General features: G+C 48.0%; 5 protein-coding genes across 6 annotated transcripts; 1 reads left to right on the plus strand and 4 right to left on the minus strand.

Annotated features, from left to right (window-relative positions):
- Nucleotides 1-49: 49 nt before the first annotated feature.
- LOC111070032 (mitochondrial pyruvate carrier 2-like) lies at nucleotides 50-1,302 on the minus strand. The gene is made up of 3 exons (XM_022360327.2): nucleotides 920-1,302; nucleotides 820-860; nucleotides 50-372 (listed from the first exon to the last, which is right to left on the minus strand). The coding sequence occupies exons 1-3, from the start codon at nucleotides 1,053-1,055 to the stop codon at nucleotides 109-111; spliced, it is 441 nt and encodes a 146-aa protein (XP_022216019.1). The 5' UTR covers nucleotides 1,056-1,302; the 3' UTR covers nucleotides 50-108.
- A 268-nt stretch (nucleotides 1,303-1,570) lies between these two features.
- Nucleotides 1,571-3,304, minus strand: LOC111070029 (importin subunit alpha-3). Its single transcript, XM_022360325.2, has 4 exons — nucleotides 2,965-3,304; nucleotides 2,056-2,886; nucleotides 1,814-1,993; nucleotides 1,571-1,751 (listed from the first exon to the last, which is right to left on the minus strand). The coding sequence occupies exons 1-3, from the start codon at nucleotides 3,250-3,252 to the stop codon at nucleotides 1,814-1,816; spliced, it is 1,299 nt and encodes a 432-aa protein (XP_022216017.2). The 5' UTR covers nucleotides 3,253-3,304; the 3' UTR covers nucleotides 1,571-1,751.
- A 310-nt stretch (nucleotides 3,305-3,614) lies between these two features.
- Nucleotides 3,615-4,868, minus strand: LOC111070031 (mitochondrial pyruvate carrier 2-like). Its single transcript, XM_022360326.2, has 3 exons — nucleotides 4,572-4,868; nucleotides 4,461-4,501; nucleotides 3,615-4,201 (listed from the first exon to the last, which is right to left on the minus strand). Exons 1-3 carry the CDS (start codon nucleotides 4,747-4,749, stop codon nucleotides 3,941-3,943), a joined length of 480 nt encoding a protein of 159 aa, XP_022216018.2. The 5' UTR covers nucleotides 4,750-4,868; the 3' UTR covers nucleotides 3,615-3,940.
- A 1,173-nt stretch (nucleotides 4,869-6,041) lies between these two features.
- LOC111070106 (importin subunit alpha-4-like) lies at nucleotides 6,042-9,069 on the minus strand. 2 transcript variants are annotated; one of them, XM_022360425.2, is made up of 6 exons: nucleotides 8,961-9,069; nucleotides 8,478-8,631; nucleotides 8,013-8,393; nucleotides 7,090-7,920; nucleotides 6,857-7,033; nucleotides 6,042-6,777 (listed from the first exon to the last, which is right to left on the minus strand). In XM_022360425.2, the coding sequence occupies exons 2-6, from the start codon at nucleotides 8,535-8,537 to the stop codon at nucleotides 6,682-6,684; spliced, it is 1,545 nt and encodes a 514-aa protein (XP_022216117.1). In that variant the 5' UTR covers nucleotides 8,538-8,631; nucleotides 8,961-9,069; the 3' UTR covers nucleotides 6,042-6,681. The 2 variants fall into 2 exon arrangements, with proteins under 2 accessions (XP_022216117.1, XP_022216118.1); XM_022360426.2 differs by having other exon boundaries at nucleotides 8,478-8,549; nucleotides 8,960-9,069.
- A 1,086-nt stretch (nucleotides 9,070-10,155) lies between these two features.
- On the plus strand, nucleotides 10,156-14,594 carry LOC111070231 (nuclear pore complex protein DDB_G0274915). The gene is made up of 4 exons (XM_022360622.2): nucleotides 10,156-10,416; nucleotides 10,480-10,632; nucleotides 10,693-11,113; nucleotides 11,171-14,594. Exons 1-4 carry the CDS (start codon nucleotides 10,325-10,327, stop codon nucleotides 14,480-14,482), a joined length of 3,978 nt encoding a protein of 1,325 aa, XP_022216314.2. The 5' UTR covers nucleotides 10,156-10,324; the 3' UTR covers nucleotides 14,483-14,594.

A 14,594-nucleotide genomic window follows, 5' to 3' on the forward strand; every position in this document is an offset into this window, starting at 1 on the left:
GATAAATGATTTATGCGCCCTAAAATCAAGTTCAAACATATTTTTGGACTAGAGAATAATTGTATTTATTTGTGGTGGATAAATTGGCCTATGACTATAAATTATGTTCTACTGCTGCAGAAGAGCTGGCCTCTCCGCTGTTGCCTTCTCCAGCTTGGACTGCTCCAGCTTGTAGTTGCAGGCCCGTCCCAGTTGGAAAAGCTGCGTCAGACTCACAAACAGATTGACAGCAAATAGACTATAGTTCTTTGGTATGATCACCAGAGCATAGCGCGTCCAAATGAGATTCGTTGCACCTAGGGCAAGGCAGCCATTCGCGGAAATAGTGTCCGCCGGTCGGGTCAGATCACTTAGTCCGGCGATGACCAGACCCTGGGATGGAAAAAAGAAACAACAAATACAATTTTAAGATTAGAATAATTATACAACGAGAAGTAATCTATGTTCTCATTGACGGCAAATCTTTATAGAATGTTTTAAAAGCTCTCTCTACAAAAAATAAAAAATTCCACGAGAAATCCGCCAAATCATTCAACTTTCAGTTATCAAAGTGGCGCGTGTGGGAAGTGGATCGGTCTCTCTCTCCCTCCTGCCGCTTTCTCTAGGGGTTCTCTATGAGAGGCACAATTGCGCATTTATCGCGGCGCTGAATTCTGAACAGGTTGTCCCCCCCGACATAAACAAATACTAATAAAACACAATATATGGCAACAGAAGCGCCCGCCCACAGATTTGTTTATCAATGTCGCTGCGATAATGAAAACTGCCAAAGGACGCAGCTGTCAAAGTTATGTAACGCTCCCGATTCCGACAACTTACCCACTTGACGATCGGTGCCCAAAAGAATATCGTCTTTGGACCTAAACAGAGGAGAATTGGTAAAGAAATCAATTTATTGGCTGCTTCTTGAACAACTCACCTGCTGGATGCATCCAGAGAGGACGCATCTTGGGCGGCACAAACTTATCACAGACTCCAATGAGGCCATTGTACACCTTGGAGTGGATGCCCTTACCCACTGAGGCAAGCGCTGCAGCTGGAGGCTTTGGTGGCATTCTATTACTGGAGGGTACTGAACGTCCAACCTTTCCAAACGACTGCCGCGAGAAACTAAATTGATGTTCGATAATGAGAGCTGAGAACAGATGATTCGCGCTGTTCTAATCAAGCTTCAATTAATTGATTAGAAGCCTTAGTCTGGTAATAGTAAAAGACTGGAACGTGATACAAGTGCTGGAGAGCAGAGCGGCGTACCCAAACCGAAGTAGATCTGTGACAGCGAAGCGCTCATCGGCAACTGAGCTTTTTGTTCTGTCAAGTCTGGGGTCCGTCCGTCTCTATGTTTATGTTTTAGTAGTTTTACTAGCGCGATTCTATTATCAGCAGGCATAAAAGTCTATAGACTTATACATATGTGCCTATATATTTTGTATGTAAATGTGGCCCCCCCACACTAGCTGAAGCCGAATGTTTGTGCACGGGTGGGCACTAGTATTATCAGAATTTGTTTGGATAGCCATCTGACACCTTCTCGCCACAGCACATGTGTGCAAATAAGTAAAGATAAGAATGCAATGCGCTACCCATAGATTTTTTAATATAGGCAGAAGTCACTTTTGTAATCCGTTTTTAAAAGGGCGAATATATCCATCACTATAGGCAGTCGGAACAAACGCTAAAGAGAGCGTATATTTAAATTCAAATCCATCAAAATTTGTGTGTTGTGTTGGCTGTGTGTTGCTGTTTTGGACCTGTTGGAAAGAAATTCGAATTAGAACAAATGCAAATCTGGTTTAGTTCTTAGCCCGTGCACCTAGTCCGTAAAGTACTGATCGATGATGTCCTGAGCCCGTGTATGAATTTCCTCAGCCTGATGGTCTAGCAGGCTCTCAATTTTGGCCAGACCCCCACACTGCGCAACTAAGTTGGCCACCGTCTTCACATCTGAGTCGGCGACCGATTTGAGCATATTGTCTAGTGCCTCAAGCACAATCTGGAACAAAAATATGGTTACTCCTGGACATGGACTTTAACAAAGGGTAATCTCTCTCTTACCATGATAACTGGCGTATCCTGGCATGAGAGGATATCACAGAACGGCGCAACGACACCCTCCTTGATCAGTGTGTAGACCTGTTCGCGGTTGCCAATTAAGATCGCGTTGCTAACGGCCCAGGAGGCCACCGTCTGCATCTTGAAGTGAACGCTTCTCAAGTTCTCAATGATTTGGGGCACGAGTCCCATATTGATGATGGCCTGCAGCTGTGCCTGGTTGCCTGCGGCGACGTTCGAGAGAAACCAGACCGCATTCTTTCGTATGTTCAGATCGGGATGGGAGAGCAGGACCGTAATGTAGTAGAGCGCCCCACAGTTGAGCACCACCTGTGCCTGATCGTCCGATCCAGACACTATATTAACCACAGCACGCAGAGCGGCTATCTGTACCTTGACCTCGCCACTGCCCAGCAGAGGTATCAGCTTGGGCACCACTCCGCTCTCAATCACCATTTGTATCCGCTCGCTTCCGCCGTCGGTCAGATAGCTAGTCGCCCAGACCGTGTCCACCAGGATGTTCGTGTCCGTGTGATCCACGAGCACATTGAGTGCGTTCAGAATCTCGTGAATGTTGCCGGTTGGCAGCGATTGACCCTTGCTGCGGCACAAGTTCACGATTGCCCAGACGACAATTTGCAATAAGGAAAGCTTTGTATCTAGTTTCGCGAACGACAGCAGCGGCTGGACCACGCCGTGATTGACAGCAAAGCTGCACAACAAGGGACTGTCGCCGATGATATTACCCAAGGCCCAAACGGCCTGTTCGCGCAACCGCTCAGCGGGAGCTCCCAGCAGCTGGACGAAGACAGGCACTGCGCCTGCGCCGACGACCTGCGAAAACCAAACCCCCAAGGCACACATCCCCCTCCCTGGATTAGGACTTTTCTCTATTAAGTTTTCATTCGTTACCTGATTGGTTTGATCTGAGGTGCCAGAGGCAATGTTGGTTAGCGCCCAGGCAGCCTCAAATTGGAGCAATGGGCGATTGTGGTTTCTCAGACATTCGACCAGAATGGGCAACATGCCGCTCTGGATAACTTCGTTGATGGGTGGATTCTTGTCCGAGGATAGAAGCTTTCGGGCTGCCTGGACGGCGTCGAACTGTTGTTCTGGCTTGCTGGCATCCATTGCCAGTTGCTTAAAGACAATAATGGAATAGAGCTTTAGCTCATTCGCGTCTATCGTGGACTTAATCATTTTCCAGTTTTACTTTTAGTATATGTGTTCTCAATGTTAACCCAATTTAAATGAGACGTATGTACGTATTAATGGTTCGGATTGAAGTCAAAGGCGACTAGATTTATTTTAAAAGTGTCGAGTGCATTGAACACTTTCGATATCTTCTTGACACCCAGAAACACGCTGCAAAGCTGCTGCTGTCCCATTTAAACATAAATTCACATTTTAAGCCATTGTCGGAGAATCAAACTCAGCAAATAATACCTAAATATACGGCTTTTACATCCAACTGGTTTCCAAATCGAAGTTTCTGTGGAAGTTGGATATACAAAAATCTAAATCCTTTCTTCTATATAGAGTTTCCAGTAAAAAGACGTTCGTTTCACTACTTTCTAAAGTCTTACAATGTATTGGTTTATTTGTTGAAGATCACAAAATGTCCAATAATTAATGCTCGTATGAATAAAAACTATACGATACGCGAAGCCTCCACGTTTACAACTTAAGTAGTACGAATCACGTTCATAAGGCAAAACACCATAAATAATAATGGTCGACAAAGAGTGCATCAAAGCAGAAACTACACAGGGTAGATCTGCCATACGCCTTTGGGATCCTTTCGTTAACGATGTGCGTTGTTTATATATTACATATATAGGGAGAGGGCGATATGGGGGGGGTATAGCACCAATTCGATGGATATTCTCTACTGCGTGATGGCGGGCTTTTCTTCCTGCGCCTTCTTCAGCTTCTCCTGCTCCTGTTGGTAGTAGAAGGCGCGTCCCAGCTGGACCACCTGCGTCAGGCCGACAAAGAGATTCACAGCGAACAGACTGTAGTTCTTGGGTATGATCACCAGCGAGTAGCGTGACCAGACGATGCCCGTGGCCGCCAAGGCAGCGCACGCGGGTATAGAAATTGCGTCCGCTGGCCTGGCCAAATCACTTAGTCCTGCTGCCACGAGCCCCTACAAGCAGAGGGAGTGGAGAGATGTGTTAGCTTAGTTTTCCGCAATCCACACGCACACACAAACGCAAACACAAACAGTTATCAGGCGCGTCCGGGCAGGTTGCTCGCAATAATCAAATAATTTCGTTTAATGGTACCTGCGCACAGATTTCTCTATGGTCGCTGCGATTTCAATGTGTGCGCGATAATGAAAATTAGCGAAGGTCGTGCGATGTTCCCAGTTATGTAACGCGACTGGGGGAATCGCCAACACTTACCCACTTGAAGACGGGCGCCCAGAAGAAGATCGTTTTGGGACCTGAAAGGGAACCACAGTAAGTTGGTCAAGAATCACCGATGAACTAAGCCGCGATGGGAATGGAACTCACCAGCTGCGTGCATCCACAGCGGACGCATCTTGGCGGGCACAAACTTGTCACAGGCCCCAATGAGGCCATTGTACACCTTCGAGTGAAGACCCTTTCCAGCGGAGGCAGCAGCTGTTGGCGCTGGTGGTGGTTTTGGCACGGGTGGAGGTGGCTGTTGAACGGCTGTTGACGACGACATTATTGTGCTTTTGACTTGAGCGAAAAAATTCCACGCGCTGTGCTGTGAATGTGAACAATAATAGTGGCGGGGGCCAGACAAGACACCTCCAACCGGACTGAACAGCAATGAGAAAATAAAATTTAGTAGGAAACTACGAACAACAAAAACCTCGAACCAGCTCTGTCCACGCGTCGCGCACGTTAGTGGAGAGTGGGGCGCGCACCATGAGAGAAGCTCTCCCCACACATACAATCATACGGGAACCAGAACAGCTGAGAGCGATAAACATTTACATATTCGTATTAAACACTCTCTCGACTATCTATAAATGTGCTAAAATCATTTATTTACTATATAATTTAATATATTATACAAATACAGATCCACATCTAACAAGTTTGGGTAACGAAGTATTTTTTGCTTCATTTCAGCAGGTTGTTTCACTCAAACATCCTTGACCTTGACTTTCACAGTGGTGTGGTGTTGGGGACCAAATGTGCCAATTTCCGCAGCTGCGTAATGTTGACGGAAGCAAATAGTTCTCGAAATAAATGCAATACACGCAATGCATTCTAAATTCTAAAAAAGCTTCTGAATTTCAAAAGAAATCACGTGACGTGGGTATCAGTGCTGCCCTTTAAGCTTATTTAAGGCTAGAATTGGCATTTTTAGAGAATAGCTTTCAAAAGCAGGCCTGTTTTAGCTAAAAACGTATGTGGCATCTCTTGTGGATCTTATCGTTTCGTTAAATATATCGTTATCGTTCAAACCCTAAGATATGATTGTTGGAAAAACAATTGTTACTTGTGTGTATGGAAAAGCTTTCCATAACAGTGGTTAAATAACACTGCTCACAAATGTAAATAAATGGTAATTAATGATAATAAGCAGCAACTCGGCCGCCACCTGGTATGACCATATTGTTTTAGTTCTTCGTAACTTGAACGGAATAAATTCCAGAAGAGCGATTTTTTTGTTATTAATACCCGGTACACAATATAGCTATCCATGTCTGTCTGTCCGTCCTTCTTGATGACCTATAAAAGCTAGAGAAAGCAAATTTTATGTGCAGACTCCTGTGCTATCACACAGAATCAAGTTTACTTCAAATCTCGAAAATCTTTGCCAATTTGAAATTCACAAGAAATTATTATCTACCAGATAGCAGAATTCGGATCATTATTATAGCAAGAATAAAGCAAACAATTTCCCGTGGCTGACTCCCTCTCCACGTTCAATGAGCGAGATGTAACGGAATGTAAACAGATCATACGATTTGTTTTGTTTTTTGTTTTTATCGTTTTCATTAGTTAGAAATGTATACATATGTAATTTCAATTACAAATCAAAGGCGTACATAATATTAAATTATTCCATATAAATCAAATAGTTCTACAATTCTTGCTTTTTCGTTCGTGTATTCCTGTGTTGGTATATCGGGTTAGCAAATCGGTTTGGCTTGCCCCCGTTCACTATACAAATCGAATCATGTTTTCTGGCGACCCACATGCACATTTATTTAGGTGTTTTATAATTTTCTTAACACAGAATTGAGAGAAGCTAAAACTGATGACAAGAGTTCGTTTTTATATCCGGCTGGGCTCTTTGTGTTTTCTCTTGGAGCCGTAACTGCTGCTGCTGCTGGCTGAATACTACACTTGTGTGTTGGTTTTGGGCTGCTGCTGCTGGCCGATGGTGCAATTAATTTTGTTTTGGGCTGGGTTTTGTTGGATTTTGAGTGGTTGAAAATATATATCATTGCTATCATTATTATGTGAAGTGGTTTGCTGCTCCCCTATTTTTATACACAAGCTTAATGTGTAAGTAAATGTAAGTTTTAGCACTTTTCGCCAAAAAATTCTGTCTGTCTGTTTGCACGCGTGTGTTTAACTACCGACTTACTGCCGTCGCTGCCGTTCTGGTTTCTGGTTTTGGTTTTTCTGTGGATCCTTAAAAGTTGAATGAGTTCATTGGTAGCTTGTCAGCATTCGGATCAAAGTTGTATTGTGTTCCATCGGATGTGGGTGCCATGTTTGTTTGTTCGCCCTGTTGGAAAAATAAATAAACACATTCCAGCAATCAGAAAAATGGCGTTCGTTTAGTTTTAAGTCGTCCGGACACTCACCTCATCCGTAAAGTACTGATCGATGATTTCGTACGCCAGTTTATAAATTTCCACATTCTCGTGGCTCTGCAGACGCTCAATCTTGGCCAGACCTTCGCACTCCTCAATGAAGTTTGCCACCGTCTCCACATGTGAGTCGGCCATTTTGAGCATATTGTTTAATCCATCAAGCACGACCTGGAAAAGACACGGTTACTCCTGGAAGTGGGCAACAGAATAGGCACATCTCTTACATTGATAACTTGCGTATCCTGGCATGAGAGGAGATCACAGAATGGCGGAATGACACCCTCCTTGATCAGTGTGAAGACCTGTTCGCGGTTGCCGCTAATGGTTAGATTGCTGATAGCCCAGGCGGCCTCCTTCTGTGTCTGGAATTCACCCTTGCTCAGGTTCTCAATGATTTTGGGCAAGAGACCCACATTGATGACGGCCTGCACTTGTGACTGGTTGCCGGCTGTGATATTGGAGAGGAACCAGACAGCTTCCTTTCGTATCTTCTCCTTGGGATGGGAGAGCAGGACCGGGAAATAGGAGAGTGCCTCATAGTTGAGCACCACCTGCGTCTGCTCGTCCGATCCAGTCACAATATTGCCCACAGCACGCAGAGCGGCTGTCTGTACCTTGACCTCGCTATTGCCCAGCAGAGGTATCAGCTTGGGCACCACTCCGCTCTCAATCACCATTTGTATCTGCTCGTTTCCGCCGTCGGTCAGATAGCTAATCGCCCAGACCGTGTCCACCAAGATGTTCGTGTCAGTGTGATGGATGAGCACATTGAGTGCGGGCAGGATTTCGTGAATGGTGGCGGCTGGTGGGGGTGGATCCTTGTTGCGGCACAAGTTCACAATCACCCAGGTGACATTGCGCAAGAAGGAAATGGGTATGTCGGGCTTGATGAACGACAGCAGTGGCTGGACCACGCCGTGCTTGATGACAAAGTCGCGCAACATGGGACCGTCGCCGATGATATTACCTAGGGCCCACACGGCCTGTTCGCACACATTCGCAGCGGGAGAGTTCAGAAGTTGAAGGAAGAGTGGCACTGCACCTGCGCCAACGACCTGTAATGCATCCACACATACCACGCCCCAAGATTAGAACTTTCCTCTGGCAGGCATTGAGCCCTGTATGGATGGGGGGCTGTATTCGTTACCTGATTGGTTTGATCTGAGGTGCCAGAGGCAATGTTGGTTAGGGCCCAGGCAGCCTCAAACTGCAGCATTGTGTGATTGTGATTCTTCAGGCACTCGACCAGAATGGGCAATATGTCGCTCTGGATAAGATCGTTGATGGGTGGATTCTTGTCCGAGGATAGAAGCTTTCGGGCTGCCTGGACGGCGGCCAACTGTTGTTCTGGCTTGCTGGAATCGGCTGCGGCCTGTGCCAGCTTCTTCAGATTAATGGAAGTGGGCAACTGCTCATCCTCGTCTGTGTTCGAGTCCAAGTTCGGCACATTGCGGCGCTTCAATATGGTCTCCTCGCGCTTGTTCTTCCTCAGCTCAACCGTCACCTCATTGCGGCGGCGGCGCATCTCCTAAATAACGATCAAATGCAATATTTTTGTTGTGTTAAATAAATGCCAATTGGGCGGAGGGGGCGTCCAGCGGTTTCCACTTACATCCTGATCCTTGCCTTTGTTTTTGAAGTTTTGTAAACGATTCTGCTCCAACGACGTCATTTTGTCGGCTCTGTGTGTGTGGGTGTGCGAGTGAGGGAAATATATTATTTTAAAAATGCGTATACTAAACAATCAATTGGGTGGCGTCCACCTCCTGAGAGGCATTCAGTAATTTGTTTCAATTACAGAGGCGAAGAAAAAATTTAATCGCACGCACACATAAACACAAAGAACAGGGCGCAGGGGCACAGCAGCAGTGAAAAAAAAAAATATATGTACGTCGTCCATCCGTCCCACACAATCGAATCGACCAACACAATTGCACAGCACAGAGCAATACAAAGTCACAGCAATAGCAGCAGCAGCAGCAGCACGATGGCGATGGCGTAGACGAAAAAAAGAAATGGCGAAAAAAAAGATGATATTTAGCTATGCATATCACTTGTTTTACCATTAAAATCCACTGGAATGTGTTCCACTTACGTTTGCAGCTGAAATGAGGTGTTTTAAATACGACACTGGCACTTTTTCGCGTATGAAAAAGTGATTTCGATTTTTCTTTTCTTTTTATAAAAATTGCAATTCGTGACAGCGACGTACCTGAAGTTGGCTTCGGTTGGGAAGGGTGTGTATCGATATATATCGGCAGTTGGTTCTGGCAACGCTGTTTTCAGGGCAGTATTTCAGCAATCGAGTACGGCAACGCTGTTTTGAAACGTACGCATATATTTCGCTTTATTTCTGAAGGTCAGAGAGGTTTCTTTTATCCATAAATCCACGGTCGTATATCGGTTTATAAAAGTATATTTAATCAAGTTCCAATCTATTTTTATAAGGTATATTAAAGTACTTTTCAAAATGACCGCCACACTCCATTTAGCGCACAAAAAAAACCGACATTTTTCGCTCTCAAATCGTGGTGGTTTTTTTTTTCGAAATTTGCTCTCTTTTTCGTGGTGAAATTCGCTCTTTTGTAGTGTGAGCTGCAAGTTCTTAACGGGGTATGGGAAAAATTTCACAATATGGGGAAATGAACTAGCATAATTGTTGTGCAACTTTGGAACGGAATGGATATTATAGAATAGAGATATTGTTTGTAATTTCAGGCTTCAATTAATGCAGAAACTACTCAGTCTCTGTTTTACAGATATTAGCGAAATTTTGCAGCTCACGGGTACCAAAAACAGGTATCAGAACAGGGATTAATGTATTTATAAAACACAAAACATATGCGTTAATAGGGAAAAAACATGGCAATCTAAGAAAAATGTAATATTAATGTTTCAAAGTAGCTTGTAACAACAATTTCACATTAATTAAATGGAAATAGGGTATACAAATGTCCATACGCATTACATTAAGAAACTTGGTTGACCAGCAACAATGACAGAATGTGACCGGAGTTCACACTTACGTTTTATACTCTAACCGTTTTTGTTTGAACCCTATTATGTAAACAATCCAATAAAAATGAGTTCTGAAAACTAGCCAATCCTGATCCAAATTTATTCAGGAATTGGATAAAATCATTTTTTTAGAGTTGAGAGGGCCAACACGCTAATAATATTAAACCGAATATCAAAATCGAGGAATATCATAGTCAGTATATTTACGGTATATTTTAAAAATGATAAGGTATATTTTAATATCTTTCTGGGGGTCAGACGGTATATTTTATCGATAAATCCACTGGTCGCAAGGCAAATTTAATTTCTAATTTTTTACTTCTTTTCTGGTGCTGTGATTAACTAATTCGGTTTCTATAGACTGGCTCAAGACTTGGCACCTGAACAATTGCCAGACAGTAATACTGCAACTCAATAGAAACCGGATCGGCCTGTACCAGAATGAAGCCTCAGCCGCGCTTAAGCTTGAGCAGCATGTCGCCGCATCACAGCAATCCCATTGCTGACTCTACCAGAATTGATGGCACTCCAGTGTAAGGACTGTGTCACACATATCTGATCTCTACTACTAAACGCCTTTTGTTTGTTTCTTGTAGAGCTCCTCGCCATTCGCCGGCGAATCTCTCGCACAGAGCTCTGAGTCTCGAACGGAGCCACAATACAACTAATGGCAGCCTGGGAAGCCGCACCGCGTCATCGACATCCACAATATCGCGGCAGAAGCTGAACCTCAGTCAGCTGGATCCCAAGTATGTAAAACGATTCAACATCAATCCCTTCCTTCCCCAATGCCGACTGTACGCTTGCAGAACTTTTGCGGATGTGCACAGTAGTGGACTGGCCTCGCGGATAGTCGCATATCATCACGAGAGCACGGTGGGCGCGCGTCGTGGCCTACATCGTAGCATGTCTGTGAGCAATCTGTACAATCCACTGAAGCAGCCAAGAAGGACCCCCTCGTCCCCACTGCCATACAGACCATCGCCACCGGCACTGTCCATGACACGAATTGCGCCGCCAGAGCGCAGTTTCTACTGCGGCAACACGCTGCCGGGGCTGCTGCGCTCCAATTCGGTGGTGGGTGTGCCCAAGGCGAATAATGAACACGAGCAGCTGTCGCGCGAGAATCGCCCCATCCTGCATCCACATCCGCCGCAGCATGAGAGCGAGCCCACCAGGAGTGTGCTGGAAGAACTCAAAGAGATCTCTCGGAAGCGTATCAACAGTGGGGTAAGTGTTTGCGTGCTGGGATCTTGTGGCAAGGGCTCAGGCTTCGATTTTGTTCAGGACACACAAAAGCAGCACGAGTTCCTCAAGAGGAGCTGCCAGCGCTTTGGCGACTTCGTGGACCATCATCCGTCTCCCGCGACGACCTTCAAAAGGCAACGAGAGCTGAGTGTGGCAGTTCCACTGAGACACCATCATGCGGCGACAATGGTGCCGCCACCGCAAGCGCCGCCGACACAGACACAGCATCAGCTGCAGGCCACGGAGGCCATTTCACCGGAGCAACTGGCAAAGCGTCGCAACTGTAGCTACAACAATGACATTGCCTCCTCGCTGAGTTCCAGCCGACGGCACGTGAGCAAGCGCAAGCTGTACGACATGCGGGAGAGCATGCGGCAGACCAGCATGGAGGGCCCAGCCGGTGGCAGCTCACCCGAGATCTCCCCCAGCGCCCATGTGTCCAAGATGCAGCGCAAGATTGAAGCCGAACCCATATCCAAGGCACAGAGTGTGCCGACTGTAGCAGTGCCAGTAGTGGCGCCACCACGCACCATCTCGGCCCCGACTCTGGGCCAGCAGCAGCAACAGATCAATGCGGAACACCAGGCTGCACTGGAGCTGCCTTTGGCTGCCTCCAAGCCTAAGCTCACGCTATTCAATGCCAAGCATTCGCAGGAGCAGCTGCAAAAGCGGCAGACGAAACATTATGATCTCGACAGTCCCGACGTGGAGGCTGGCGAATACGCGGGCATACAGTTTGTGAAGCCCAAGCAGCAGAACTCCATGGGTGGCGTGAAGAATCCCAGCGTCGAGCGCACACACAAAACGAAGCTGGCCATTATGCTGAGTGGGCTGCGCGGCGAGATCTACCAGGGAGATGAACCAGACGAAATGGACGCACCCGTCAGTCCAAAGACACCCATCAAACCGATTGTGCCAATGACATCCACAACCCTCACAACAACGACCAGCCTCTCGACAATAACCAAGACCACGACAACGTCCAGCAGTGACAAGCCAATTATATTGAGTGAAAAGGTGATTGTACCAGCAACAGGAACAGCAACAGCAACAGGAATAGCCACAGCCACAACGGCCACGATAAATGGCTTGCAGCCAAAGCTTCTCTTTGGTCAAGCCCCAGCAACAGCAGCAACAGCAGCGACAGCAGCAACAGCAGCAACAGCAGCGACAGCAGCACCCAAAGAGTCATCAAAGGAAACGCCAGCCACAACAACTTCGAGCTCTCCGGCAGCCACACCAGTGCTGACATTTGGAAGTCCAAAGTCCACAGCCACTGCCACGGAGGCACCTTCGAAACCAACGTCAGCATTTGCCGCCCCAAGCAGTGCCCCAGCGGCCGTACTATCATTTGGCAAAGCGCCGACAGTAGGCACTGCCACCCCATTCAAACTGGATAGCAATCCCAGTCCCAGTCCCAATTCCATAAACAAGATGAATGGAGAACGAACTACATCGACGCCTGCAACTACAACGACTTTCAGCATGCCAGCAATGAACTTCGGGAGCAACAGCACCACCGCGACAAGCACAGCCGCATTTGTGTTTGGAAAACCGGCGGAGACCAGCGGAGCAGCAGGAGCAGCCGCGAAGCCTCCTGTCTTTAGTTTTGGCAGCACCACAGCAGCCCCACCAACAGCTACACCGACAGCAACTCCAGCTACATCCTTGTTTGGAAATCAGCCACAGAACAACAGTTTTAGCAGCGCATTCAAGCAGCCGGAAGCGATCAAAGCCAGCCACACAGTGGAGCCAGAGCCAGCGAAGCCTTCCGCCATAATTGGAATAAAGTCGAGCTTCGGCGCCAACAGTTTTGGCAGCGCATTCAAGCCGCCCGCAGCAGCAGCAGCAGTCACAGTTGCTCAGCCGACAAATGCATTCAGTTTCACGGAAACAACAAACACAGCTGCTGCAGCAGCACCACCACCAAATCTCTTTTCGTTTGGTGGTGCGGCAGCCGCAAAGCCAGCGCCAGCGGCAGCACCGGCACCAGCGCCCACCAACTCAGGGAACATGTTCGGACAGAGTGCAGCTGCAGCTACACCGGCACCCTTTTCCTTTGGCGGCGCTGCAGCAGCAGCCGCCTCCACCACACCAAACACCGTCAAGGAGCCAAACAAGCCAGCATTTGTATTTGGAGGCGACACCGGCGCCACAACTGCTGTGCAGTCGAATGGCAGCAACACCAACACCAACAACTTGTTCAACTTTGGGGGAGGCGGCACTAGTGGCACTCCTTCCTTTGGCAGCGCCGCATCGACCAATGCCACCCCGTCCAACAGTGCCTTCAGCTTCAATGCAGCGCAGAAGCCGATCGGCACTCAGAGCGGCATTAATGCCGCTCCAGGAGCCGCCACAGCCACCAAACCATTTTCATTTGGTGGCGGACAGCAGCAGGTGAATGGAGCAGCCGCCTCCACCGCTTCATCGCCAGCGGGAGGATTCTCCTTTGCGGCCGTTGCCAAGAAGAACGAGCCAACCACCAATGGAGGAGCGAGTATGTTTGGAACGCCCAACAACGCCAGCACGGGCGCAAAGACGAGCTTCAGCTTCGGCGGCAGCAGCAACAATCAGAGTGGCCCAATCGGCGCAGCAGGACAGCAGCAGCAGCAGCAGTCAGGCCCGGGTCAGCCGGGTGGATTCTCCTTTGCCGCTGTCGCCAAGAAGGAGACCAGTGGCGCCAGCATGTTTGGCCAGCCTGCAGCCGCCACACCAAGTGCGTCCATCAAGCCAAGCTTCAGTTTTGGTGGCGGCAGCAGCAGCAGCAGCAACACTCAAAATGCAGCACCCGCTGCGGCGCCAAGCTTCGGCGGATTTGGAGCACCTGCAGCCCCCGCTACTGGCAATCAGAGCAAACCCTTTGCGTTCGGTGGCAACACAGCCGCAGCGCCCAGCGCAAATCCTGCCATGGGCGGCAACCTGTTCGCCAATGCGGTGAGCGCCGTTCAGAATCAGGCCAAGCCGGGCGGCTTCTCGTTTGGCGGAGCAACAAGCAAGACGAACACCCAACAACAGGCGGTGGCTCCACCACCGGGCAACGCTCCCTTCTCGTTCGGCGGAGCAACAGCAGCCCCTCCGACCATCAACCAGAACGTAAATACGGCCAAGCCGTTCAGCTTTGGCGGCGGCGGCGGTGCCAGTGCCTTTGGCAGTCCCAGTCCATCGCCTGTACAGCCAGCAGCAGCAGCCCCCAGTCCGGGCGGCGGAGGAGCCTTCAGTTTCGGCACACCATCGGCGAGTGTGGCGCCCGGCATGTCGCAGCAAATAAACGCTGGCAATATGTTTGCCCTGCCGCCAAACACTTCGGAGCCACGCCCCATACGACGTGCCACCAGGCGGCTGCAAAAGTAGGAGCAGCCCTGCCCTGCCCTGCCCTCAAATTTGTATGTTTATTTTGAAATTTTTGAATGTTTCGTCATTAGTTCAATTGATTTATGTGAAGAATAAAAACAGCAAACAATTG

Source organism: Drosophila obscura, unplaced genomic scaffold, assembly GCF_018151105.1.
Source record: "Drosophila obscura isolate BZ-5 IFL unplaced genomic scaffold, ASM1815110v1 contig_4, whole genome shotgun sequence".
NCBI lineage: Eukaryota > Metazoa > Arthropoda > Insecta > Diptera > Drosophilidae > Drosophila > Drosophila obscura.

Bases quoted from the DNA above. Each gene is read 5' to 3' on its own strand.
- LOC111070106 (XM_022360425.2), bottom strand. From the start codon at position 8,537: ATGACGTCGTTGGAGCAGAATCGTTTACAAAACTTCAAAAACAAAGGC. The intron at 7,921-8,012 runs GTAACGAATACA...GATGCATTACAG, and splicing joins CCTCAGATCAAACCAATCAG to GTCGTTGGCGCAGGTGCAGT. The intron at 6,778-6,856 runs GTGAGTGTCCGG...TTTTTCCAACAG, and splicing joins ATCAGTACTTTACGGATGAG to GGCGAACAAACAAACATGGC.
- LOC111070231 (XM_022360622.2), top strand. From the start codon at position 10,325: ATGAAGCCTCAGCCGCGCTTAAGCTTGAGCAGCATGTCGCCGCATCAC. The intron at 10,417-10,479 runs GTAAGGACTGTG...TGTTTCTTGTAG, and splicing joins AGAATTGATGGCACTCCAGT to AGCTCCTCGCCATTCGCCGG. The intron at 11,114-11,170 runs GTAAGTGTTTGC...GATTTTGTTCAG, and splicing joins GGAAGCGTATCAACAGTGGG to GACACACAAAAGCAGCACGA.
- LOC111070029 (XM_022360325.2), bottom strand. From the start codon at position 3,252: ATGATTAAGTCCACGATAGACGCGAATGAGCTAAAGCTCTATTCCATT. The intron at 2,887-2,964 runs GTAACGAATGAA...TGGTTTTCGCAG, and splicing joins CCTCAGATCAAACCAATCAG to GTCGTCGGCGCAGGCGCAGT. The intron at 1,994-2,055 runs GTAAGAGAGAGA...TTTTTGTTCCAG, and splicing joins AGGATACGCCAGTTATCATG to ATTGTGCTTGAGGCACTAGA.
- LOC111070031 (XM_022360326.2), bottom strand. From the start codon at position 4,749: ATGTCGTCGTCAACAGCCGTTCAACAGCCACCTCCACCCGTGCCAAAA. The intron at 4,502-4,571 runs GTGAGTTCCATT...GTTCCCTTTCAG, and splicing joins GCTGTGGATGCACGCAGCTG to GTCCCAAAACGATCTTCTTC. The intron at 4,202-4,460 runs GTAAGTGTTGGC...CTCTGCTTGTAG, and splicing joins GGGCGCCCGTCTTCAAGTGG to GGGCTCGTGGCAGCAGGACT.
- LOC111070032 (XM_022360327.2), bottom strand. From the start codon at position 1,055: ATGCCACCAAAGCCTCCAGCTGCAGCGCTTGCCTCAGTGGGTAAGGGC. The intron at 861-919 runs GTGAGTTGTTCA...TCCTCTGTTTAG, and splicing joins TCTCTGGATGCATCCAGCAG to GTCCAAAGACGATATTCTTT. The intron at 373-819 runs GTAAGTTGTCGG...TTTCCATCCCAG, and splicing joins GGGCACCGATCGTCAAGTGG to GGTCTGGTCATCGCCGGACT.